The sequence below is a fragment of the Tursiops truncatus genome, chromosome 7, assembly GCF_011762595.2.
Source record: "Tursiops truncatus isolate mTurTru1 chromosome 7, mTurTru1.mat.Y, whole genome shotgun sequence".
NCBI classification, from domain to species: Eukaryota; Metazoa; Chordata; class Mammalia; order Artiodactyla; family Delphinidae; genus Tursiops; species Tursiops truncatus.
The window spans coordinates 392,600-420,356 of NC_047040.1; the positions used below are offsets into that span (position 1 = coordinate 392,600).

At 48.6% G+C, this 27,757-nt stretch overlaps 1 protein-coding gene across 9 annotated transcripts in view; it reads right to left on the reverse strand.

Annotated features, from left to right (window-relative positions):
• Positions 1-27,757, reverse strand: part of FARP2 (FERM, ARH/RhoGEF and pleckstrin domain protein 2) — a 92,993-nt gene that overhangs the window by 58,920 nt on the left and 6,316 nt on the right. For 6 of the 9 annotated variants that reach the window (XR_004527306.2, XM_033859389.2, XM_033859390.2 and 3 more), the window contains one exon: positions 23,036-23,252. Coding sequence is in view for 6 of the 9 variants with exons in the window: in XM_033859389.2 (XP_033715280.1) it covers positions 23,036-23,224 (189 nt within the window). In the remaining 3 variants the exon portion in view is untranslated. Of the gene's footprint in view, positions 1-3,011; positions 3,048-3,155; positions 3,550-3,572; positions 3,736-23,035; positions 23,253-27,757 lie in introns of those variants that run through there. The other 3 variants (XM_073806988.1, XM_033859394.2, XM_033859392.2) reach the window with 3 other exon arrangements.

The window sequence follows — 27,757 nt, forward strand, 5'->3', positions numbered from 1 at the left end:
AGAAGCACTGTAAAGTCAAGACTTCTTCAAAGATAAACAGGGGAAAAACTTTGATAGCTCGTATCACAAAGGGTTAATTTCTTTAAAACATGCCAAACTGCAACGGAATAGAAAAATGGGCAAAAGGACAGGCTGTTCACAAAAACAGAAACCTAAATGACGTTTAAACACATAATTAGAGATATGCAAATCAAACCTACACTGAGATCCCATTTTTCGTGTATCAGCTGGGCAGAACTCAAGAGTGTCTGAAAGCACCATGTCAGGGAGCAGAGCAAACAGGCACCCCCCGTGGGACCATGCGAGCAAACTGGGACCACCTCTGTGGAATCACGATGGAGCTACCTACCAAAATTTAAATGTCCACACCATGCTTTTAAAAACCCCACTTCTAAACAGTATTTCAGGGGATTCCTTAGCAGTCCAGTGGTTAGAACTCTGCACTCTCACTGCCGAGGGCCCAGGTTCAACCCCTGGTGGGGGAACTAAGATCCTGGAAGCCACGTGGCACGGCCAAAGGAAAAAAAAAGTATTTCACAGGTGCAAAGCTATGCATATAGAACAACATTTGTCACAATAATGCTTCTAATAGCAGACAATTAACCATACCCTAAATCTGCAGCAAACCCGGTGACCCTTGCGGCGGGTGGACGAAGCCGCTCTCCCTGCACTGAAGTGAGCAGACCGCCAAGGTAAACTGTTAGCATAAAAAACCTGGGTGCTGAACAACGCACACACCACCACTGCATGGGGGGATATAAATATAGATATAAATCTATACATACGCATGTACATACTGTAGGTAAACGCACAGACTCTCTCTGAAGGGGCAGTTAACTAGGAACAGTTGTTGGTTCCAGAGAACTGAACCACGTGATGCAGAAAGGACTTAACCACAAAAGAATGTCTGATAAATGGACCACCTGAAAATCAGAAACTTCTGTACATCAGAAGACACTGTTAAGACAGGAAAATGGCAAGTCACAAACTAGAAGATATGTGCAATACGGAAGTCCAACAAAGGTCATGAAGCCAACACATATTTAAAGATCTACAAATCGTAAGGAAAAGGTAGACAGTCCAGTTAAACAGAAGTGGGCAGAAACAGCTGAACAGGCACTTTCAAAACAGCATTATCTAAATGGCCAATAAACAGTAAGAAAAGCCGCACAGCATGATGTCAGGGAACACAGGCTCAACCAGACGCCCTCCAGGATGCTAAAGAGGAGAGGACTGGCAATACTGACACTGGCAAGAACGTGGGGAACCGCATGCAGGTCGCGTCCAGGCTGATGTGGGTGCAGGTCTGCAGGTCTCCTGGGGAAAGCGGCGGCCAGACCTGCCCTACGGCTGCGCAGTCCCAGTCCCGGGGTACGCTGAACAGAAGTGTCTGCTTACGTACAGCGAAACACACGTTTGAGAACGTTCACAGCAGCTTCACTTATAGGCAAACCCTGACAAGAGCTGAAATGTCAAACTGGATGGATAAACGATATATGGTTTGTTGACACGATGGAATATGACCCAGTGATGGAAAAAAGAGACCACTGCTTCATGCTTCATGCAGCAATACTGGTTACTGATAAATGTCAGCGCACACACCATATGACTGTCTCTGTACCAAACTGAGTATCTGGCAAAACCATTTTATAGTCCTAAAGATCAAAACAGCAGCTATTTGGGGGCTGTAAGTGGCTGGCAGGGGCACAAGGGAGCCTGGGGTCCATCTCCACCAGGGGTGGGGAGCAAGTGCACACACGTCAGCTCACCAAGCTGCACACGAAGGGCTGCACACCTCACTGTGCAAGTGACACCCTGGTACGAAAGTCACCACAAGGAAAATAAGAGGTCAAACATCCTTGGGAGTTCCTGAAAGCTGACCTTTCACCTTTTACATGAATCCTTCTAGAGTTGCTCTGAGGCGTCAGGACGCACAGGGCACGAGGCACCTGGTTCCACCGCTGGACGGCCCTGCCTGGAAAGAGTTCCCAGCCTTTGGCCAAAATGCCTTTGCCTAAATCCTCCCCTGATCCATCTCCTGCAGACATGGTCCAGTTTGTCAAGGGCCCTTTCAGAAAGGTCACCCAGAACAGAACACACCGGAAAAGCCCAAGTCCAGCGTGGCGCTCCACGCGGAACAGACTCACTGGAGCCCATGACCTGTGCAAACGCAGGGACCTGGGGTCAGAACGTGGGTCTCCGTGAGAGCCTGACGCTCATGCACACACCAGCCCGTTCCAGTTTATAAACAATCGTTTCTCAAAGTGCTCAACATGAGAGACAGAGAGACTTTTTTAGACCACAGGTTTTGGGAGAGCAGAAACCATATCTTGAATTTTGTTCAATAATTAACAATTCACCGCACGTGTAGAGACTTTCAATAGAATGAGTTCTCCTTGGGGAAAAAATACGAGGTGGTTCTTGATACTTAAATTATAAAAGAGCGTCAGGAGGTTCTTGGCGCACAAAGTAATTTACAGGACAGGCACTGAGATGTCTGTTAATGAATCAATCCCATAATAACTGGGACAACCCCTTCCATTATGACCATAGGTACTGAAGTCCAACCCAACGTCATTTATTAAAAGACAGGGCAATCCATCCTGAGCAAAAGGATCAGGTGTGGGTGAGGTGCTCCGTGGGCTGCACGCAACTCGGGAAAGCGAAGCGGGAGGGCAGAGCTGCGAGTCTCCGGCCGCTCCCAGCTGCCCTTGGGCCCTCTGTCCCTGCAGCGACACAAGACGCACAGTTCCCGGGCATGTGAAGAATTTTAGGAAGATGCTGAACGGTTATTTTCCAAACCTAAAGAGGACAAAACTAGAAGAAACAGTTTAATCGACAATTTAGACATCAGCTAAAAATATAGAGAGGCATCGATGGTCAAGATGATGAAAGGTGAAAGAATTGGCGTGCTGCCCGATCAGCGCCAAAACGGCAGAGACAGTGACCTGACCAAGCTTGGTCACCCTCTGCCTGACGTGGATGAGAAACCAGGGATTTTCTTGAGATACCTTCCGGCGCCTTGGTTTCATCACAAGGAACAAGTTGCATCATGCGGCCGTAGGAGCACAGACCTGGAGTTGGAATCCTGGCTTTCCGCTTGGTGGCTATGCTGGGCCTGGGTTTTCCTCATTTGAAAAATAAATAATTCTTACCCTGAAAGGGTTTTCTGGGGCTGTCACGAAACCACGTATGAACACTGCCCCACGGGACGCCTGGCACAAGCCGGGTGTGTTGTCTGCACACGCGCAACGGTGTCAGCACTGCACAAAATATCTTCTAACTGTGCACAGAGAGAGCTCCCACCCCCGAGGACCGTCCGTCCAGGTCTTGTGCTTGTTCATCAAGTGTGCACAGTCTCCTCCTGACACGTGTCTGGAAAGAGGCACTCGTTTCATCTGCCTGGAGCAGAAGAGGAAGCAGACGGGGCAGGGAGCCCCTGGACTCTGCACGGGGAGCATGCTTCTCGCAGGCAGCCAGTGGTTTCTCCCTCCTGTCAACACCTATGCAAACACATAGATGCGGACTATGTTTTGTACAGTGTAGTTTAAGAGTATTTCAACATTACTTGCCAGGATAATTTTCTACAGGTTCATTCCTCTCAATTTTTACAGGAGCGTCACAACCACGACTTGGCTGGTGCAATACGGCAGCTCTGTTCTGTGTCCCTTGTATCTGTCACACGTCCATCTCTGCCTTCTCATGTCTTCCATACTCAGAGCTTACCTTCTGTTCCTAAAAATACAGACACTGACCATCAGTCGGACTGCAGTCTGCACGGTCTGTGCCTACAGGGGCGGATGGTCAGAGGGAATGAGGCTGCCTGACCAGCATGGAGGGCGTCTGAGCACCGGCATCCCCGACAGACAACAATGGAGAGACCGACTTCACAGCCCAAACCAGGGCGGGGCTTCAAACACCAAGCCAGAGGAGACACAGCATTAACAACACAACCAAAGTACAATACAGGTTACAGACATTTTGTTCAGTGTTTCCATTTTTCCAGTTGGTCACAACGGCAGAGCTCTTCTCCAAGCTTAGACATAAAGCATATTGTTAAATATCTACATAGACAGAAGTACCATTAAAGATTTTGTCTGGATGGAAATGGGTTACAGCAGCTTCGCTAACAGTACTTCTTTCTTCTCTGTCTTAGCAGCGTGGGAAGATCCTTCTTGAAAAGCCTGGCTTTGTCCTGCAGCTCGTTGCTCCATGTGCCCGTCTACAGCTCATTTGTCAAACCACAGCTCCTCCGTCTCTGCTGCTGGACTGAAACTCACATCTCCACTGCCAGCTTCAGGACTTGAGATTTTTCTTGTCTAATGATTAGATCAACCCCGAACTTCCTTTTATAATATTAGACTGTGCAATGAAGATAATCTTGCGAGCTCAGAGGAAACTGTAGCCACATTCATTCGGGACGCTCTGAAAGGTCACCGCGCTTCTGACGGGCATTTCCCTCTCACTCTGGCTCATACTCAAGTCTGAGATTCTCACATATTCCTCAAATGCTGTATCACCAGAGACCCACTCCCTCCTGCGCTGAAGGCCACAGGAGCTGTGTGAAGCTGGAGGACATGAAGACATCACTGCTACGTGTGCTTATCAGGGAGGGGACACAGTGTCCTTGGACAGAGGCACCAAATGAGCTCACACATCCGTGGATCCGCTGGTGCCCCAGCTCCTCCTACAATAGCTTCCCCGAAACTACTCGAGGAAACAGGACAGCTTAAATCCCCAAATAAGACCCTGTTAGTACGGGTGAGCTAGTTATCTCTTTATTGCCCCTCTGCTCCAAGCCCGCCCTTCTTTGTGGCTTTGTGACCCTGGGACAGGACCTGCAGACATCTCTCTCTGACCAGCTGGAGACAGCACAGGAAGAGAGGGCCTCTCTCCCTGCTTCTGGGCTCTGGGCTCACAGCTGCTGGCCTGTGCAGGAGTCCCAGAAGCGACTCTCTCTCAAGCTCCGGTCCCACCGCTGGGCAGCTCCTGCCCGCAGCCTGTTCCTCGGGCCCTTGGTCTGAGCCTTGGGCTTGGGGGCGGCGGCAGCTGACTGCACTCCCTGCTCCGCATCCTGCGGGCTCCCCTCCCCGCTTCATAGTTACTGTCTGTTACCAGTTAACAATTGTTGCATTTCCCAGTTCACAGGGCAGGTGTATTCTGTCTCCTGACCCAGACCCTGAATAACTCGGCACACAGACCCTGGACGACGCCCACGGCGTGCACAGCCTAGGCAGGAGAGAGTTCCAGAACTGGGGGGAAAGCCAAATCCACAGCAAGCCTCCTGCAGCTCGTCCAAACGCGCACAGTTAGCACAACAGCCGCGACGTGACGGCGGCAGAAGCTCGTGACCAGATGAGGCTTAAACGCCGAACAGTGCGCATTAAACAGAGGGGCACGTAGACGTCTGTCCTGCGGGGTGCTCTCACGAGCGGGGGGAGAGGGCGACAGCAGAGAAGCAGAATCCGTGATGAGCATCCTAACAAGACCCTGTGGAGGGGGGAGGGGCTGAGGTGTGAGCACAGAAGGAGAGAGACGGGAACTCCCCTCCCAGCTCCGGGAAGGACCATCTCGTCTCCTCCCACCTGAGCGAGGGCGCTGGTGACCTGGGTAAAAGAGGCCGCATGTCCCCACCACATCCTTACGTAGTTTATGTCCCATGGCGGCAGCCAAGGAAGCAACCTGATACTTCTGATGAGTTTTAGTAGCTGGGCGATCAACCCACTATTCTTTTATCCCTTGTCTTTAACTTACCATCAGGGAAAAATAAAACGGAGGGTGTATCTTAGCGGTGAATCTCCTAGAGCAGCCAGTGTCTCGGGTGATTCCTTTCTTTCCTCCTCGTCAACAGAAGGGTCTGGTTGGCTTGCCTGCCCTGACGTGTATGCCCCTGTGCAGACTGCCTGCTCCCCAGCCAGGGCCCTACAGAGGGGACCTGCCTACAGAATCAAACTGTGCCTTTAAAAAGGTCACTGGAACCAACACCAAGCAGTCTGAACCTTCATTTGCAAAAATACACGGACAACCAGGAATGAGCAGATGCTTAACACCAAACTCCTGAAACAGAGGTGTCGACCTGGAAAGCAGACAGATGAATTCCCGATGAACGGAGCGGATGTGGTAACCAAAACCAAAACAACGTCATTAAAAAGAATAACGAAGATCCTCAGAAAGGCCAATGGAACAGGTCAATGTATTCGTAAAATGAGAAGATTTCGAAGAAGAAAAACAGCAACTAAAGAATAAAAGGAGGAAATAAAAAGATAACTCCAGAAATTAAAGGTCACCAGGAGGCCTGAACTGAACGGGTAAGACGTGCACCTGCATGGGTGTGGACAATAAATGGAGGCATTTCCCTCGAGATGGAGTAATGAAGAAGCGTTCAGACTCAGGAACGTGGGAACCACAAACGTGTCTAAGAGGAATCCCAGGAGGGGGTGACACAGGAGGGGAGGGGTTGGGGGAAGGGGTGCTCAGTGACTCCTCTGAGAACGGCAGTGTAGCCTGTTACTTCCTCAATCTCTTGCTGGAATCACTGAAGATCAAGAAAGAAGATAAGAAACAAAAATGTAAAGTCCATTTTCAGCAAAACTAGGAAACTGCTAAAGCCTGAATCACAGCTTGGTGGGAGGAGTGCCAGCAGCAGAGCCAGCCCGAGGGCGTGGGAGGGCGTGGGACGCCGCCCGCCCCGACAAGACGCCAGGGCACAGGTTTCAGCAGAAAGCCTCACAGAGCACTGAGTCACGCGACCCGCACAGCTTGGGGGTGAAACCTACACCCCTTGTTTGCAAAAAGGAGGGGAAGAGGCGGCGGCGGCAGAACTCAAACCCGGCCCTTCTGGCTTGGAGAGGCACAGGAGGCGGAGCCACATGAGGCACACGCAGGCCAGGATGAAAGACCGCGTGCAAAGACCCAGGCCAGCTGCTGCTTTCGGCTGACTGAAAATGAGGGGTGAACTGAGTTCCCCCCAAGCCTTAGGTCTTACATAAATGCCAAAGGTCCACAACTCTACAACCAGGCACTCATACAAGACCCCCTTAAAACAGCTAATCCATGAACAGCTGAACTGCTTCAAAGATGGGTGACCAAAATAGAACAATCCTGCAAATATCCAAAGACATTCAAGATAAAAGGAGGGAAAAAACAGAAAAGAAAGTCAGATGAACACTTAGCAGAAGAGCGCTGCCTCTCAGCAGATGAGACTGCGGCCAAAATTTCATCATGCAGTTAGAGAACAGCTAATAAAGCAACTGCCTCTGTACTATAGGAGCACAACGCAGAGAAACGGGCTCTGGAAAGAGAAGAGAAGAGAACAGCTGTTCAAGGAAAAGGGACCACCTGGGAGTGAGTTCCCGGGTGCCGGCTTTCTGGCCATGTGACCCTGGGCAACAGTGTAAACTGGGTTACTTGTCTTTTATTATTGAGTTGTGAGAGTTGTTTTAAAAAATATATTCTAGGGACTTCCCTGGTGGCACGGTGGTTAAGAATCCACCTGCCAATGCAGGGGACATGGGTTCGAGCCCTGGTCCGGGAAGATCCCACATGCCGCAGAGCAAGGAAGCCCATGCGCCACAACTACTGAGCCTGCGCTCTAGGGCCCGTGAGCCACAACTACTGAGCCTGCGAGCCACAACTACTGAAGCCCGCACACCTAGAGCCCGTGTTCCGCAACAAAAGAAGCCACCGCAATGAGAAGCCCGCACACCGCAACGAAGAGTAGCCCCTGCTCGCTGCAACTAGAGAAAGCCCGCACGCAGCAACAAAGATCCAACGCAGCCAAATAAATTTGTATATAAAATATATATATATTTCTAGATAAAGTCCTTATTGATGTGTAATTGTAATTTTTTCTCTCATTCCTTTAACTTTCTCGATAGTATTATTTCTAGCACAATTTTTTTAAATGAAATCCAATTTATTTTTTTTTTGTCACGTGTGATTTTGGCGTCATATCTAAGAAGCTACTGTCTAACCTGAGGGCATGAAAATGTACTCCTAGGTTTTCTCCCCAGAGTTTTATAGTTTTAACTCTGACATTTAGGTCACTGATCCATTTTGAGTTACTTTCTGTGCACGGTTTGAGGGGTCCGACTTCACGTAAGGATTTATTTCTGGACTCTCAATTCTATCCCACTGACCTATACCGTCGCCTCTCGGTATCCAGGGGCACTGCCACAGAGAGCCGGATCTGCAGATGCTCAAGTCCCCAGTGGTGCTCCATGTCTGCGGGTCACGTGTGCGTGGATGCATCCGCGCTCGGCTGAATGTGTGATGTGGGGCCTGCAGGCACGGAGGGTGGTCTGTACCTCTGTCCTGCTGGCACCACACCACGTGGATCACTGTTGCGTTCCAGTCATCCTCGGAACGGGAAAGTGTGACTCTTCCAACTTTCTTCTTTTTCATGATTGTTTTTGGCTATTCTAGGTCCCTTGAATTCCCACATACATTTTCAGATCACCTTGTCAGTTTCTGTAAAAAAGCCAGCTGGGACTTGACAGGGATCACAACAGATCTGTAGGTCAGCCGCGGAGCACCGCCATCTTAATAATAGCAAGGCTGCTGATCCGTGAAGATGGGGTATCTTTCCACTGATTTATTTAGATCTTCCTTCACTTCTCTCAGTAGTTTTACAGTTTTCAGTGCACAGGGTGTTTTTTTGTTTGTTTGTTTTAAAGTTACAGTTTCACTGCTCATAATTTCACAGTTTCACTGCTCATAATATGTGTTTGGAATTGAGTTGAGCTGTCTCTGGTGATGGTTAGGTCTGGGCCATCCCAAGCAGGGGTGGGAAGTGGAGGGATGAAATGCAAAGCAAAACTCCTGGGCTTCCACAGCTGAGCTCGATGTTTCCTTTCACCGCCCTTTGCTAGAAGCACGAGGAACAGTTGCAAATAAGCAGTTATGACATTTTGGTAAACACCATCCTAAAATGCCAGTGAAAAATATATGTTCTCTAAACCAAATCTTTTCTTTTAATCTTTAGCTATTCATTGAAGGCAAAAAAAAGAAAAGTCTGTTTCTCCTGACATTTGATTCTGGCATTTAAAATTCATCTTTAAAGATCATGTTTTTCAGAAACAGAGTGGGATTTATTGAATTTGTTTTTAGTAGCATGTAGGCATTTCCCCCCCTAATTAATGGAGCTTTTCAGAGAACATGAAATCTGGTTCTATCACAAATCAGTACTTCTAGTAGACAAATGTAAAAGATTCAATTATTTTAGGACTTTACATATATTATTGTGTTTAGTTTTTAGGAAAAAATGCAATGTAAAAAATAGTTAATATTTTTGTAGCTGGATTCAACATAAACACTCTACAGTTGTGGTTTAAGTTTTAAAACATAGGAAAATGGATGGACAATACAAAAGGGAGGATAATTTGACCATATAAATAAAAAAAATCAGTGAATTGTAATTTAATTAGAATTTTATTGTGCTTGAGAATTTGCAATTATTTTTATAATTATACTGCAAAGGAGAAAAGAAAAGACCTTTCTAGGCTATTCCCTTTGGAATTTTTTTTCCCATAAATAAAAAGTTTCATTCAAAATCTACAGGTGACTAACTGGCTTTTCAAAACTCTTTTTATGGGTTAAAACTACAGATTTCCCCTTCAAGAAATTAGTAGTTGACTACCAGGCAGCATATAAATTTTGAGGTTCTTTTGTTAAATTTGTTCCTAAGTATTTTATTCTTTTTCGATGCCACTGTAAATGGAATTGTTTTCTTAATTTTATTTTGGGATTGTACATTGCTAGTGTATTGAAATACAAATTGATATTTGTATACTAATGTTGTATCCTGTGGCTTTGTTGAATTTAATAGTTCCAATAGTTCTTTTTTTTTTTTTGTAGATTCCTTAGGATTTTCCATATACATCATAATGTCATCTGTAAATAAGAGATAGTTTCACTTCTTCCTTTCCAATACGGATTCCTTTTATTTCATTTTTTCTTACTCTCTTCCTTTTTTTCCTAATTGTCCTGGCTGGAACTTCCAGTACTGGGTAAGTTTTAAAAATTCCCTGTATCTCAGTTTTCTCAATTATAAAACAAAACTAATAATAATGCTGCTAATGGTTAAGGAGGAAATTAAATAGTACAGGCAAAGTGCTTCTGAACAGCACTCAGAATGTGGTAAACACTCAGTGTTGGCCATTAGGTTGTATACAAGAAACACAGCTGAAGCAAATGATACAGAAAGGTTGAAAATAAAAGAATGACATGGTTGAATCACGAATATGGCAAACAACAACAACAAAAAGTAAGGGAACACGAACTTTATAGAATACATGGTTGAATTTAGGCCAAAAAGGCAACTGAGACCAAAAAAAAGTACATATTTTATAAGAGGAAAACAGTGCTATGCCCATCAGCATATTACAACGATTATCTTGGTACCAATTCACATGGTGTCAAGATTCATAGCACAGAAACTACAGGAGGTAAAAAGAGAAACAGGTAAACGCGCAAACGTTGGGAAGTGCTTACATGATCAAGTGGACGGGTGTGACGTGGACTGTGGGCCTGCACCCCACGTGCACACACACGGCTGACCATCTGGAAGATTAAACGGGTAACATGACCACAATGTCACAGGCATTATTTCTGGGTGTAGGAGAATAATACATTTAACTGTTTTCCTCTGTACTGACTGACTGAATTTTTTACTGTGAGCATGTATTAATCTTATCATTTGAAAAAAATACATAAAAAGTTTTCTACAGTGAAAAAGAAAAAAAAAATCAACACGAAATACTATAACTTTACAAAGTCAGTTGACTTGAATAATTAAAAATAACAGCATCAGTTTCTAAACTGTAGAAAATCTGCAGCAATAAAAACTTTGGGGGACTTCCCTGGTGGCGCAGTGGTTGGGAATCCACCTGCCAATGCAGGGGACACTGGTTCGAGCCCTGGTCCGGGAAGATCCCACATGCTGTGGAGCAACTAAGCCCGTGCACCACAGCTGCTGGGCCTGCACTCTAGAGCCCGCGTGCCACAACTACTGATGCCTGCGTGCCTGGAGCCCGTGCTCCGCAACAAGAGAAGCCACCGCAATGAGAAGCCCATGCACCGCAACGAAGAGTAGCCCCCGCTCGCCGCAACTAGAGAAGGCCCGCGCGCAGCAACGAAGATCCAGTACAGCCAAAAATAAAAATAAAATAAATAAAAATTTAAAAAAACAAAAACAAACAAACTTTAGTTTTCCAGAACTTAGAGTAACAATTTTCCGAAACAAGTTTGCCCTCCTCTGGTGCTCTTAGGTGTCTCCTAATCTGATTCCCCTAAATAAGGAAAAATTGAAGACCCTTCGTAGAAGCCTGTGCTCTCAGCAAGAGTGTATCAAAGTCTCTCAAGATGTCTTTTTTTATTCTTTATGTTAATATGCTAACAAGTTAAATTTTATCTCAGTACTTATGTAAAATTTATGGTTTCATTTCATAATACAATTTGGATTCCTCGCTACATTTAGGATATGTTTCTACTATTTTATACGGTTTTAAAAGACATAGAATTGATATAAATCAGAGCCAGAAGCAAACAGCTATAAAACTGACTATCCTTGACTTAGTGTCTGATTTAAAAGAGTCCATGTTCCAACATAATTTCCAGAAGGAAAGCAACGTCTAGAGCCTTAAAGTCATTCTGAGTTGTCTTAACTGAAAATTACTTTAATAGGGGAAAAAAAGGCTTTTCTTCGGCTATAAAAATCTAACTTTATCAGATTCAAATATCAAAACATGCAAAAAAGCATAAGGCCACATATTAGTGGATAAAACAAATGCAAAAAATATAATTATGAGGAAACATAAATATCTAAAAATAGAACAGTAAGAAAGAATGTATCTTTCATAATCAGTAATGTTAAATTTATTTTAGAAAAAGATATTTTAGGCTTAACAGTGAAGCTATGGCAGAAGTCTACACGGGAACTTCTGAAGAAGGCTCAGTCCCAGGCAGGGGTTTGAGACCAGGAGCCAAGCAGGAAAACATTTCTTCCTGATTTTCACTGTCACCAGAAAAAGCCCTCAAGTAAGGGCTGGGCTCCTCTCTGCCACGGTGGCAAGTTACATAAACTACAAAATTACACACACAAAAGCGTAACACATGTGCAAAGGACATTCCAAAGCATTCCAGTAACAACAGCTGGGAAGCACCTACAGATGTTCTTCATGTTTCTTTTAAAGACTAGTCAAAATCTCGCTGAAAATAAAAGCCCATAATTACTGTGACCCAGGAGTCGAGGACAGGAGAGTTTAAAGCGGCCTCCTTGGTCAACGGCTGACATGGCTGGCACGTGTGTCTCGCTGCGAGGGGCCTGAGCGCAGGAGGGCCAGGGCCTCCCCGGGGACCCACCCCCTGCGTCCCCTCTCCTCCCACCCACACGCCCGGCTCTGGGTCCTCAGCCTCCAGGCCCCTGCACCCCCTGCACGTGCCGGTCCATCTCCACCCCTTCCTGTCTAAGGGTGCACCCACACTCCGCCCCTGCCTGCTTTGTTTCTCTCCTGAGCACTAAGGGCTCTGCTTTCCCTAGTTTATCCTCGAGCTTCTACTGCAGCATAAGCAGCAAGAAGGCTGGGCTCACCTGGCATCCCCGCCCGGCTTCCATAGTGGTGCCCGGAGCATCCCAGGTGCTGGGACACACCTGCCCCCGAGAGCCATGGGGTCACGGAAAGTGGCACAAACGCACACCGACGGCCTGTCCAGGTGTCCAATCCCTGACTGTGCTTGCCATAAACTTTCTGTCCTTTTCTTCACTGTAAGTTGTCACTTTCTGTGATGTCTCCAGCATCTCCTGGCTTTTTCTTTTCACTTCAAATACCATATACTTACTCTCAACTTCCCATTTTTTTTAACTTCTAATATGATGTAGAAAAATTTGCAAATTGCATATTTGATAAGTGACTAAGATCCAGGATATGTAGAGAACTTTTAAAACTTAACAAAAAAACCAAACAACTCAATTCAAAAATGGGCAAAGGACCTGGATAGATATTTCTCCAAAGAAGACATATATATACAAATAAGCCCATGAAAAGATGCTCAACATCACTGACCATCAGGAAAATGCAAATCAAAACCGCAGTGAGGTACCACCCACACCCATCAGGATAGCTGCTATCAAAAAAAAAAGAAAGAAAAAGAAAAGAAAACAACCAGTGTTGGCTAGGATGTGGAGAAATTAGAAACCTCATGCACCGTTGGTGAGAATGCAAAATGGTACAGTCACTGTGGAAAACAGTATGGAGCTTCCTCAAAAAGTTAAAATAGAATGACCACGTGATTAAGCAATCCCGCTACTGGGTATACACCCAAACGAAAAGAAAGCAGAGTCTTGAGGAGACGTCTGTACGCCCATGTTCACAGCAGCACCACTCACAAGAGCTGAACTGTGGAAGCAACCCATCTGCCCCTCAGCATTTGAAGGGCTAAGCAAAGTGTGGGCCATCCATGCAGTGGAACATCATTCACCTTGAAAAGGAAGTTGTGACACGTGCTGCAACACGAGAGAACCTCGACACCACGGGGCTGAGTGAAATAAGCCACTCGCTCAAGAACAAATACTGTGTGATTCCACTTATTTGAGGTACTCAGAGGAGAAGAATCACAGAGACAGAAGGATGGTGGGTGCCAGGGGCTGGGGGTGGGTCAGCGTTTCAGGGGGACAGAGCTTCAATTTTACAAGATGAAGAGTGACACGGATGGACGGTGGTGATGGCTGCACAACGACGAGACTGGACTTAGCGCCACTGAGCTGCACACTGAAAAGTGTTTAACGTGGTAAATCTCTCCTGCATCTATTTTACCAAAAAAAAAAAAAAATAGAGCAAACGCACACACAAAAAACCCCTCAAAACAAAACCAAAATAGTTAAGTCTGATAAAACTGTGTCTAAAAAGCATAACTTTTGCCTATCAAACTGGAGATTTCATTAGAAACCATAATAGGTGCTGCGGGGGGTGTAAAGCGCTTCTCCCTCTGTGGGGCTCCCCGAGGGCCGTACAGCACCCGCTGACGCAGAACCTCCAGCTCCAGATATCCACCTACAGGGAAAAATCCAGAATGTGTACAAAGATTTATCACAAAGAAACTGAAAACTAGAAAACTACGTAGTCATTAAAAATTTAAGGAGAAAGTATACAGAAACATGCTCAACAGTATGCTAAGTTTAAAAACAGACTACAAATGTATGTGGTTTGATTCTAGGTGTGTTTAGTGAATATATGTGAACAGATAAAAGGGTGGAAGGATATTCAGAACACTGTGCTTGGCTGTTTCCTGGGTGGTGATTCTTGGCTATAGGCCTTCCCCATCTTCCATTTTCTTACAAGGGACACGTGTGATTTGTAACAATCAGCTGAACTCCCTCCCAAACAGGTGGCATCAGGAACCCTGTGTGCCATCCTGGCTGGTCTCTGAGGTACCGGCTGCGCGAGAGCCTCGCCAGCGGCACAGCGTTGCCAGGGAGCGGACCGATGAGCCCCGGTGCAAGTGCTAATCCCGGTGGACACGCTCTTCGTGAAACAGTAAGATAAACTTCGGAAAAAGCGTGTATTAAACACGGTACAAGTGAAAACACAGAACGCTCTCCTTGAAAGAAGAGAGAATTGCAATCTTCCAGCCAGCTTTCTGGAGAATCTTGGTTACTTTCTTTAACTGAAAGTGATCAGTAACACAGAATTAGGTTCTTAGGACAGAAAATGAATTGTGCGGCTGCTACGACCTAGCAAAGCTCCACTGAGAAGTGGAGCTTGGAGGAAGTCTTGTGGGACACCATACCTTCTGGGGGGGGAGAGGAGGGGAAGAAAGGGGGGAGGGGAGGGAGAGGCGGAGGGTAGGGGAGGGGGAGGGGAGGGTAGGGGGAGGCGGGGGGGAGGGGAGGGGGAGGCGGGAGGGGGAGGGGAGGGGGAGGCGGGAGGGGGAGGGGAGGGGGAGGCGGAGGGGAGGGGAGGGGGAGGCGGAGGGGAGGGGAGGGGGAGGCGGAGGGGAGGGGAGGGGGAGGGGAGAGGGGGAGGGGAGGGGGAGGCGGGAGGGGGAGGGGAGGGGGAGGCGGGAGGGGGAGGGGAGGGGGAGGGTGTGTTTGTTTTGTTCAGGGATTGAATGAATGGACGGAGGGAAGAAATGAGGGTCAGGAGAAATGGGTCAGCAGAGGGTGCCCGGGGTGGGGGAGGGCACACATTCCAGAACCCGTCAGCTCTTCTCGAAACCCCGGCCGCGCATCCTGCCCAGAATCACCTGAGGATTCCTCAGCAGCACGGCATGTTTTAAAGGTGGCCCTGGCGACCCGAATGTGCAGTAGGTGTGAAAGGCTCACTGGAGGCTGCAGGGGGTGGGGTGGGGGGACCAGGAGGACGGCAGCGCTCTCAGATGACCTGGCTGGGGACAGGAATCAGGACGGGATGCAGACAGCCCCGGGGCCAGGCCCACCGGCGGCCCACACTGGGCAGCAGCCCCCGTGGATGGAAGCAGCAGGAGAAAGGCCACAGGATCAGAGAATGGCTGGCAGTGGTCCTGTGTGGACGAAGGGCCCGTGAGACGGTCTAACGGGTTTCCAGAGCAATCCACGTACCTGGGCAGGGCAAAAATGGACACATCCTACAACCACAAAGTGCACGCTGGGGACACACCCTAGAGAAACCAGCGCACGCAGCAACACACACAAAAGCATCCGCAGCAGCACTGCTCCTAACATCCAGACACTGTTCACCACCGAACAGAGCGGATTCTATAAGTGCAGAAAGCCCTGGGGTGTGCCAGGCTACACAGCTCAACATGGGGGGCAGGACATGCGGTGTGTGTCGGGCAGCCGAGTGAAGGCCTACAGAGGACGACTCTGGGCCTTTCTAGCCTCCCCGCCCACGTGGCCCCCGCAGGAGCAGACAGGCGCGGACGTCACCGCCCCCCCCCCCCACTCTGGCTACACGTCCGGACGGGGCCCCTGAGCAAAGCCGTTCCCAGACTTGGAGCAAGGCCCTTCCTCACGCCATCGGGTGGTGAGGCGCTGAGATTTAAAACCTGGTCCTAACGTGCCCCACGCGGCTGTAGGGAGAGGGATGAGCGTGCGAGCCCAGGAGGCCTCGGTGGTCAGGCAGCACCACTCTCAGGCGGGCCACCTCCTTGTGGGGAGTTGCGCCAAGAGTGCAGGCATCGGGAATTTCTGGGAAGGGGTGGAAGCTGAACGGGAACAGCGATTCAAGGGCCCAATCAGTGAAACAAGTACAAGGTCAGCTCTTCTAGCCTCCTATGAACACAGGACAACAGAACCAAATTCTTTCTGATCAGTAAATGAGAGCATCACGTGGATAAGAGCAAGGGTTCTGGAGACAGCCAGGGGGTGGGGTGGGGTCACAGGCCAGCTGCGTCACCCGGCAGCTCACTCTGCCTCTGCCTCCTGCTGGGGTTGCCAACGACATAAACCCGTCACGTGTCTTAAGGGCTCAGGAAACAGCTTGCAAGTCAAGACAACCCAATGGGCAAGTTTCCTTTCTATGACCCTCTGCTGGGACCCTGAGACAAGTCTGCTGTCTTCCATTACACAACGGTGGGGATGGGTCTGCCCTCGGCGACATTTCCCGATTCTTTTCCATTTGTCATCGGTCATCATCGCGGGGTCATCCAACATAGACTGTGCGTGCCAACCCTCAGGCATGTCCGTGTGCAGGCGTGTGCGTGCATGTGTGTTGGAGCTTCGATACCACAACTGGGTAAATGTCCACACCTCTGCCTCGTCCCACCCTGCCACATTCCTGGGCTTCAGGGTCAAAACACAGATCAATTTTCCAAAACAAAATAATAGGTTTCAAAACCTAGGGCAGAATCACATAATTGCTGCATATACTAGGGACACACAGAGCTCTTATATAAAGCCTATATTATCGCCAAACTTCAGATGCTGAATTACTAACGTCTTCTTCTGAGATCAGACCAAAATAAGCTCTCAGGCGGTTTCTTTGCCATATTTAGGGCGCTCGTGTAGGAGCAGCGACAGACATCTGGCTACGGTACTCTCCGGAATTCTGGCTATTTCTTCCTGGCCAGAAAGAAAACATTAAGTTTTTACTGGAATAGCAACTTCCAAGTCCTCCAGCATGGGACTTCATGGCTGAGAATCTGTCCTCCTACTTGCCACATATTTAAGCTAAAGCTTTCGCAATTCTAAAAACAAGAAAGAAAGCAAGCCCACTCTGAACCTTTTGAGGATGTTAAGAAAAGGGGAAACGTGAGCAACCTTCACGTTCATTAGCGCTCCACCACACCTGCCAGCGAAGGCGTGACATTCACTCCCGTGGGTGAGGTCTCCCTCACCCAAACCACATCCCAGACTGTTCTCTCAGTCACTAAATATCACTCTTTCCGCAATACTGACTCCAGATAACAGAAAAGCTATAGGTGACGTCCATTCCTAAACCCGCCATGAATGGTCAGCGACGCAGGAACGTGCCCTGTCCCCAATGCCGCGCCCTCTGCAGTCGAGGGGAGGCCTCTCCAGGGAGGACAGGACCGCCAGCTCGGCCCCTCTGCTGCTCCCAGGGCAGCATGGACACCGCTCACACGTACAGGGCAAGGAGCTGGACACTTTCTACTCCCTGACTTGCATGCAGGACAATCGAGCCGACACACGGCCTCCAGATGGTTTCTCTTACAGCTGAGAAAAAAACTTTCCAGACCTGAGGTCAGATTTCTAATTTCAAAACCACAGAATTCATTTAATTAACTGAAAACAAATCATGATTTTACTAGATCAAAAAATTGGTCACTGACTGACCTTCAGGGAGTTAAAAATCCCATCAGTAAATGTCAAACATCACTTAAAATTAGACAGAGTTGAAGTTCCACCCTGAATCCATCAGACAGATTTCTCCCCCTTTCTTTGCGCCCTTCCGGACACAAACTAGTAATCAATATAAAGAACCACGAAGTACACCTTGCTTCATTATCATACGTAATCGCGATAAACGTAAGTTTGTTAAAGCAGATGATCCAAATGGATGAGACTAAATCGTAGACATTGGCAGCTAGTACTTACAGATGAGATAAATATTGATTTAAAAATACAATTGCAGGGGACTTCCCTGGTGGTCCAGTGGGTAAGACTCCACGCTCCCAATGCAGGGGGCCCGGGTTCGATCCCTGGTCGGGGAACTAGATCCTGCGTGCCGCAACTAAGAGTCCGCATGCCGCAACTAAGACCCGGCACAGCCCAAATAAATAAATAAATAAACAAACAAATACATCTTTTAAAAATAAATAAAAATAAATACAGTGTCAGTAAAAGTCTAAATGAAACTTTAAAATGTTTTAAAATTTTTGACACGGCAGCTCCCGCTCCTCTACCAGCTTCAGTTCCCAGGGCCTCCAGGGCCTGCCCTCAGCCTGCTTTCTCTGTGGTCCTCACAACTCTGGGATGTAGAAATGTTCACTCCACGTGTGGTAACTGGGCCACAGCTAGACGGTTAACTCCACAATTACTCATAATCTATCCAAGGAACCACCCCAAAGATAATTTTTTTTTTTTTTTTTTTTGCGGTACGCGGGCCTCTCACTGTTGTGGCCTCTCCCGTTGCGGAGCACAGGCTCCGGACGCGCAGGCTCGGCAGCCATGGCTCACGGGCCCAGCCGCTCCGCGGCATGTGGGATCCTCCCGGACCGGGGCACGAGCCCGTGTCCCCTGCATCGGCAGGCGGACTCGCAACCACTGCGCCACCAGGGAAGCCCCAAAGATAAATTTTTAATGGTACAATTCTCATATTTTTGGGCTGAAAACCTTCCTTTCTTTAGCCATTAAAAATTTTAAAAATTTCACCTCAAACCACAACGAGATACCACTTGAAACCCACTAGGACGTTTAGAATCAAAAAGTCAAAGAATAGTAAGTGTAGTTGAGAACGTGGGGAAATTGGAAGCCTCATAAAGTGGCTGGTGGATATAAATGGTGCGGCTGCTTTGGAAAGCAGTCTGCCAGTTCCCCAAACGATCACACACAGTCGCTGTACGACTCAGCAGTCCCACCCCCAGGGGTCTGTCCGAGACAAGTGGAAACGCATGTCCCCACAAAACCTGTACCCAAATGTTTACAGCAGCGACGTTCGCAACAGCCCAAAGGTGGGACGTCCACCAGCTGACGAGTGGGGAACAAAAAGGAAAATAGTGCTGAGACGTCCAACAACGTGGATGAACCCCTAAAACACCACGCTAAGTGACAAGCCAGTCACAAAAAGCCACGTACGACTCTGCTCAGATGAAAGGGGTCTGTGGAAACAGGACCCAGGTCACGATTTGCTTAGAGCTGAGGGGGGGGCACTGAGGATGCTGGGGCTGCAAGGGCGACAGCTAAAGGGCGTGGGGTTTCCAACTGGGAGGGATGAAAACGTTCTAAAACTGACCGGCGTGATGGCTCTGCGTTTCTGTGAATACGTTAAAAACCACTGAATTGCACGCTTTACGTGGGTGACTGTACGGTTATATCTCAATAAAGTTGCTAGAAAGTTTCAGCTTATCCAGTGCTGCTCAGGAAAAAGCAGACAGACCCCAGCTTCCAGCTTCCAGCCACCCTGACTTTGGGGCAGCAGGACTGCAGACCGAGAGAGAAAGCCAGAGGAAGAAAAGGCTCCCGTGTGGCCAGCGGTTTTGGCTCTCAGAGCGCTGGCCGGTATCGTGGGGCCTGAGCTGGCAGAAGCAAAGCTCACATCACCGCCCTAGTGGGTGGGAGACAGACGGAGCCAGGGGCTCGCGGATGCGCTCACCCCTCTGAAGGAAGGGAATGAGGGCTGGGGGAGGGCAGCCTCAGCTGCTGAAGCAGCAGGAGACGATGAGCCACAGACTCTGCCTGTGAAGAGCCACAGGCACCAGCAGAAGACGCCGTTTCAAAAATAACTAAACGTCAACTTCTTCCCCTAAGAATAAACCTTCAGTATCAACCAGGGGAGTCCACACAGGCCACACCAGGCCAGGTGCCACCGGCTGCACATCAACCCTGCGAGTCTGCAGACAATACTGCAGAATACTTAGTAAAAAATAAACCAAATCAGCACACCGTAAGATAGGTGTGGACGGCCCCAAAACCCCAGACACAAAACACAACACCTGAATCCCTAGCATCAGAAGACGTTGCCATAGAGGGAAAAACTAAAAACTCCTAACGAAAGCACGTTACCCAAGCTCACCCTCGCTTCCGTTCGGTCGACCGCACTTACCGGCACTGGTCCAAACACGGAAGCAGCCTCGCCGCCCAGGAACTGCGTTCCAGGAGGAGAGCCCGGCCAGCTCCAGGGTGGGGGCGTCTTCCCCAAGACCTGCCTTTTGTGCCACCAACAGAGGCCATCCGCCCCGGGACCTCACTGCCCGGCACCTCAAGTCTATACCACCCACAGACCCACAGCGAAAGTCACCCAACCACAGTGTGTCTCTCAGTCCAACTGTACAGGGCGGGCGGGGGAACGACAGACAAGATCGGTGACCAGGGATGGTGGGGCAGGGGCGGCAGGCCCAGGGAGACCCAGCCTGGGCTCTGCATCTCGGATCTTGGCAACGGTGGCCCACGGGAGACACTGGGGAGGAGGGAGCAGGGCAGATGCACCTTCTCCAGCAGCCCCTCCCGGAGGAGGCCCCACAAAGTGCTTCATCTGGCAAACCCGCCCAGCCCGCTGACACCAGATACCAGACCTTCAGAGACTTTCCAGGGACTGTGCACCTGATCCCTGGCAGCAGCCGTGTGAGAGCCTCTGCAGAAAATGGCCACAGACTCCGGGTACTTCTTCAACCTGGGCTTGCCTGGCAGCCTGCTTGATCAGCCAAACCCGGCAGAAGGTACACGTGTGAATTACAAGCCTAGGCCTCAGGGACCTCACAGCTGCCACCCCCGAGCGCATTCCCATCACCATGCGCACAAGGTCACGCCAGCTCGCTGGAGAGTGAGGTCCCACACGGAGAGAGGTTCCAGCTGGGGCCCCAGACATGTGAGCGAGGCCATCCTAGACCACTCAGCACTCAGACCAGAAGAACCTCCAAGCCAACACTCAGACATGCAGAAAATATTAAATATTTGCTCTTTTAAGTTATCAGGTTTGGGGGTGACGTGTTACTCAGCAAAGCTAACTGATACAGTTGTAGACGACTAGGGTACTTAGAAATAGAACACAACTAACTTACAAAAAAATACATTGAGTTTTAACTTCTCCTGAAAGGTATGCATCAGTGAGTAGCACAATTTAAAAAGGACCCCATCCAACTCGGGATATACAACAGCAATCTGATTCTTTACTTTCTGGTAACTCTGCCAGGTCTATCAAAATACCAAACATGATGGTTCTATTTGGTTAAAAGAAACAACAATCTCAATTTATTAAAACTTCGACATGCTCTCTATATTCTGAACCTTTATAAAATGCTCTCTCTGATTTAAAAGCAAATTTCTCAGAGAAGGATTACATCTTATTTATGACTCAACGATAAATGTGTGCTTTTTTTCCTTTTCTGGTCCTAGGTTTAGTTGATAAAGACCATTAAGCAGGCCAGAAAAAGATGCTCTAAAGGTAAACCCTAACTAATGCAATTCTTTTCTTTTCTCTTCTTCCTTCCTTTCTTTCAAAAAATCTGAACCTCTTTTAAGCCTAGACCATAGCAAATGTGTTTATCATAGGACGGCTACACGGTGGGAATTCTTCCAAACATTTGTCCGGAAAAGACGTGGGAGCCCAGCTAATTCCCAGATCTTTAACCTGTTTCTCCAGGTGACTCATCCGAGTACGGTAAGACAGGGACCGAGAGCCAGTCCCCCCCTTCAGGGCTCAAAGGTGGCCTGTTCCCAACTCCCTGCCCTGCAAAGGCTGCTTCTTGCAACACAGGAGTGACCTGGGAAGGTGGACAGACAGGCCCTACCAGTTCCAGTTACCACTGCCCTGACGAAATGACATCTGGTTTCTTCCTCAAATAAGACCTAAAAGAAGCATTCAGGGTTCCCTGAGTTCAGACACTAGGAATCTAGGCACGAGATACCTGCCATCGAACACTCAAGGTGCACCCTGGGCTCCACGCAGGAGGGCACCTCTACTCCTCAAGCCCCCCAGCTGGCCTCTCCCCTCCGCTCCCCGCCCCCGACCGTGCTCACCTCCTTCCTCACCTCTGCCTTCTCACACAAGGCATCCTGCCACCAGGCTCTGCGGGAGCCTCAAGGCTTCCTCTAGGCCTCTTCACACCGGGCCCACAGCTCCTCAATCATCTTTCTATTTTCTGTGTAGCATCTGGACCTCTCCCCAAGCATAAATAAACCTCCTGCTAAAGTTTAAGTTCATTCTCTCGTCTTTACTTTGTGACATTAAGAGCAGGGGATGCTTCCAAAGGTATTACTTTAAACCAATATAAAAATATTAGAAAAAAGAATGTATTCCTGCATTACTTATGAAAATAAGTAATTTTTTAAAAGAACGTTCATTCTATTGCCATTTAGAAAATCAGAAAAGATGTTTTCAAACATTTGCTATATTCAACTGTCTTTGCCAACATTATCAGTGCAATGTATTATTAGAGAATTTTCACGATAAAAATGTTCCTACTGCTGACCTAGAAAGACAAGCCCTGTGCGAGCGCTGTGCCAGGCTCTTCGTGTGCTGAGTGCTCTGCCCTCACCCCAGCCACCCTGGGAAGCGGGGACCTGAGTCACCCTCACATTCAGACGAGGACACACTGTGAGGCTAAGGGGCGTCCCTCACCCAGCGGCTCGGCCACCAGGACCTGGGTGGAGACAAGCTGGTTCCAGTCTGCACTGCATGGCTCTCAGCCAGCCTCTCAAAAGAGAAGAATGTCAAGACCACATTACGTCAGAATTTTAAGTCAGGAGAACACCACTCCCCAGACTACAAGGGGAAACGCAGACGGAGCTCCCAAGGATTTTATTACCAGCCCAGCCACTCATGGGCGACCTGACAAACAGGCAAAGTCTAACCAGCAAAATGGAGTTTGGTACATAATACCAAATATTACCCGACTTCTAGAAAACGCGAGGAACTAGGCCTCCAGGAATCTCGCTTCTTACCTCAACGTCAAACACCTCGACGGAGCTGTCCAGCAGCTGCACTCGGATGGGCGTCCTGGCCGCTGGCCACGCCGCTGCTGCCGAGGGGCCCTGCCCAGGCTCGAGGGTGCTGACGCCCGCGGGGGTCTGGGCGCCTAGGCGTGTCCCTGGGGTCTGCAGGACGCGGTAGGTTCCTTCCAGCTCCCCCATTCTTCACCAGCTAAGAGTGAGGAATGCACTAAAACACACAAAAACCCCCCAAATTATCCCCAGTTATTTCAATATTAAAACAACGTAAGAAAATTGTCAGGTACACAAGAATTCTCTGTACTGTTTTTGCACTTCTACGAGTCTTAACGTACATCAAAATTAAGAGTTTAGAAAGATTATCTTCTCCTCATACCTCGACTGGTGAGCATACACAGCAACACGCCCCAACACCACTATCGCTGGGGTGCACGCAAGCTGGCAGTGCGTGAACTCATTTAACCCCCAGACCCTCTGAAGGAGCCGCAGCATCTCTGCCCACCGGCAGGGGAGGGGAGGCCCACAGCCGCCTGCCTCTCTTTCCCCAGACCACCCGGAGGCCCTGCACCTCCTCCCTCCACCAGCCCAGACATTCACGTGCTGACCACACGCTCTGTGTGCCGGACAGCGCTTTTCAGCAAAGGGAAAGGGGTACACACAGCACGGTGCCAGCATGGGTCCTGGGTCCCACCTCCGCTGACACGGTGGGGAAAATGCCAAGGAAGGTGGATGAAGACAGCCAGGCTGTCTGCCCGCTTTGCACACCCTGGTTTTTCTAAGCTGTGTCACCAGGCTGCAGTGGGGGCCACCAGCGGTTCAGGAGGTAACTTCAGACTTGGCGCTGAGTGACAGCCTGGCACACGTCACGGGGAGCACACGCGTGCCACCCTTCCCAGCACCCGCCCTGTCCCGTCCTCATAATACCCTTGTGGTCACCACCACCCACGCCCTCCTCACCTATGACGACACCGAGGGTCTGCAAGGGTCAGAGAGCTGCCCCGGGAGGCGCTCGTGCCCTTTCAACCCTCCTCAACGTGCCGGGGGAAGGGTCTCCGGTTCTTAGCTGTTAAGTGGAACAGAGCCAATCACGCCATTGTTTTTTAACAACCAAAGGACAGGCTCAGTGCCTGCTAGAATCTGGTCATACTGCCTTGCTTTTAGTCGTCCTTATTAATATAATTACCTTCTATTTATGGCTAATTCCCTTCTTAAATACGTGTATTTATGTATGAAAGTCAACTTAAAGAAACATACCTAATGGTTAAACACAGTATGGCAAACACAAATGTCAGATGTTTAATCAAGAAAGAATGCAGGGGCTTCCCTGGTGGCGCAGTGGTTGAGAGTCCGCCTGCCGATGCAGGGGACACGGGTTCGTGCCCCGGTCCGGGAAGATCCCACATGCCGCGGAGCGGCTGGGCCCGTGAGCCATGGCCGCTGAGCCTGCGCGTCCGGAGCCTGTGCTCCGCAACGGGAGAGGCCACAGCAGTGAGAGGCCCGCGTACCGCAAAAAAAAAAAAAAAAAAAAAAAGAATGCAGATGCGGTGAAAACCATTTTATTTTGCTTAATCATCTTCAAAAAGTCTTCTACTAATTTGCAGTAAATATTTTAGAGAATTAATCTCACTAAACTCCTAGTCCGTGCCCTTTCATGCCAGCTTAATTGCTGAGTCCTGTGGCCTTTTCCTCTTTTTCGAGCTTATTTTGTTATCAAGATAAACCAACTCATGAACTTATTGTCTCTTCAATTAAGATGGAAAAGCTTCTCAGTGACCCACTGCCAAGCAACTCCTACTTAAACCCTACTCGGCGAAGACCTTCCCAACAATCTGCGTGAGAATTTCCATGCATGTCTGGTTCATCAAACAAGCAAACAGAAAATGAGAAAGCTAAACCCCCCGGGAAAGGTGAAATGTGCGTAGCATGAGCCAGGTGATGCGGCGACGTGTCCTTCCGCGAAATACAGCTCCCGGCCCACCCCGTGCACAAACGGGCTGACCCCCGGCTCGGACTGGCACGGAGATTCCCTGCACCACACGTGTGGTTCAGGTCGGCAGTTACCCACCGTCTTCAGAATTCTCTCTCCAGGCTGCATGCCCCCCGGGAGCGGTCACTAATTCTGTAAATATTTGCTAAGTATTTACTTAATTAACGTCGCAGGCATCAAAGAACAGGCACCGTGTATGCCGCAGTCAGGAACCACACTTCAGAAAAGCCCTGTTTTCCTGCCACTGACTGATACTCAGCGTGAGGTATATGAAGCTCTGAGAGCCATAAACGTGAGCGTTTTCATGCCAGTCTCACAAACTTGAGTAGTTACTGCGGAAGAGAGGGGTGTTAAGGAAGTCAAGCCCACCTCTCGGGTGTCCCAGGTGCGCACGCAGGTGAGAGTAAAGCGTGGTCAGCTCACAGCACTCGCCCAACACCCGCCACCAAGAGGAGCTTCTCCTGAAACAAGCTACGGGATGGTTTACTTTGGGCACCAAAGTGATCCTTTCCCTTTTAAGTAAAGCTACAATTCTGAAAACATGTATACAACCAAGATGTACTTTTAGCAGTCACTTCTGTTGTGTATTCCACTGTAAAATTCTCATTTATATTTCTTCATGATAATTTTAGATGGAAAAAAATTTCTTCAGGTTCTTTCTCTTTTACTTATTATAAGAAAGTCATGTCTGAACGCCTACTTTAAACAAAACAAACCAAACCAAGCAAGACTAACCTGTCTTGAGGGGCACATCCGGGTGAGAAAACTGCAAGAACAGGCAAGGAGGTTATTCCTAGAACAGTCAGGGCAGTGGTCCCCTTGGTGGGAGGGGCCTGTCCCGGGGGCAGGGCACAGGGGAGGGGTCCTGGGTGTGGCCGGCACAGTTCCATCGCTTCACTGGACAGTGTCCACTTTATTCCTTAATCTGTACATTTGATTAATGCAGTTTTTCTGTATCTGTGTTTATTTTATAATAAAAAATATATTTAAACCAGCATACTTTTAATTTACCATTGTTTCATCTCTCATAAGAACAAAAGATATGTTAGATGAAAAAAACCATTTTCTTGGCTCAAGGAATTCTAAAACATGGCTCTTGAGAGGAAGCCTTTGCAGGTTCGTACACCTTGTGAGCAGCATGCTTACATCCTAGTTATTTGCACCTGGTCAGAGTAAGACACCCACACAGCTTAGGCTGAGACTCCGGACCACGAGACGGCCTGATCCCAGAGGTTCATCCCAGGGAGACAAGTTCTCTTAAGAGGAAGTGACCCCATGGGGCACCCTCCTGCTGATATTCCAAAGAAAGCTCTGTTTGCTATTACACAACGGCAATCAACGGCAATGTGGCATTAAATCACCCATTTGATAATTACTCAGCTTTAAGTTTAAGAAAGTTTAGAAAGGAAGACACTTAATGGAAAACTGAATGTAACTGCTGTGCTGTGAATGTTAGTTAATAATCATGGTGTCATTTTAGAACGAGCAGCAGAAGGACCCCTCCCTGCAGGAGCGTGAAGCTGCTCATTCAACAGTCTTGCTACATACAGCCTGATTGCTTCCTGTAGTCTGACAATGGGAAAAAATCAAAGGGAAAAATGTATGCACTGAATGTGCTTTACATAAATTAATAAACTAACAGAAATTACTTTATTTTGCTCTGTGTGCTTATAAATAAACATTAAAAAGGCAAGAATATGCAAACTGGACTAGACACACAGAGCGCGTCCCGCAGTCCTGCAGGCTCTAAACGTCAGGCATTAGCCCCTGCTCGCTCCCCTGCTGCTGCCAGAGACCCTCTCCAGAAATCTGGAGGGAATCAGCGGTGTCAAGAGTCAGGTGCCTACGAGGGACTCCAGTTCCCTTCTCCCTCCCAGGTGAACAAAATGATTTGCAGTCTTCATTCCTAAAAATATTTCTGGTGGCTACATACAAACTTCCACCACTGATATTTAGTGTTACCTACTACAAACTCGGCTCCTATATATTCTCATTTAATAAAAAATTTAAAAACCGACTTGTGACATAAAATTTCCATCTTGAAGTTGGAAAAATTCGGCTCAGAAGTCTGCCAAGGGGCTTCCCTGGTGGCGCAGTGGTTGAGAGTCCGCCTGCCGATGCAGGAGACACGGGTTCGTGCCCTGGTCTGGGAGGATCCCACACGCCGCGGGGCGGCTGGGCCCGTGAGCCATGGCCGCTGAGCCTGCGCGTCCGGAGCCTGTGCTCCGCAACGGGAGAGGCCACAACAGTGAGAGGCCCGCGTACCGCAAAAAAAAAAAAAAAAAAAAGTCTGCCAAGGCTTTGGGTGATGATGTGTCAATGCAGGTTTGTAACAAAGGTACCACTCAGGGGGTTGGGGGGGACGGGGGGGAGACTGTGCACGTCTGGGGGCGGGGGGCATATGAAAAATCTGTGAAACTTCCACTCAACTTTGCTGTGAACTTAAAATTGCTCTAAAAATCAGGTCTATTAAAAAGAAAAAGCAGCCCTGCCACATAACACATAATTCAGAAGTGGCAACGCCAGGACACGAGCCCAGCCCCGACGTGGCCCTCAAGTCGTCTCCCCCTCGGCTGGGAAGTCAGCCTGTGGCTCCCCAGACAAGCGCAGTCCACTGTCCACAGCAGTGGAAGTTGCTAAAATTTCGGTCACGCATGGAAACGATCTCTACGTGCTTCTTTGATGAAAAGGTGAATAAAAGCAAGGTACAAAGAAGGCGCGTGGCGCAC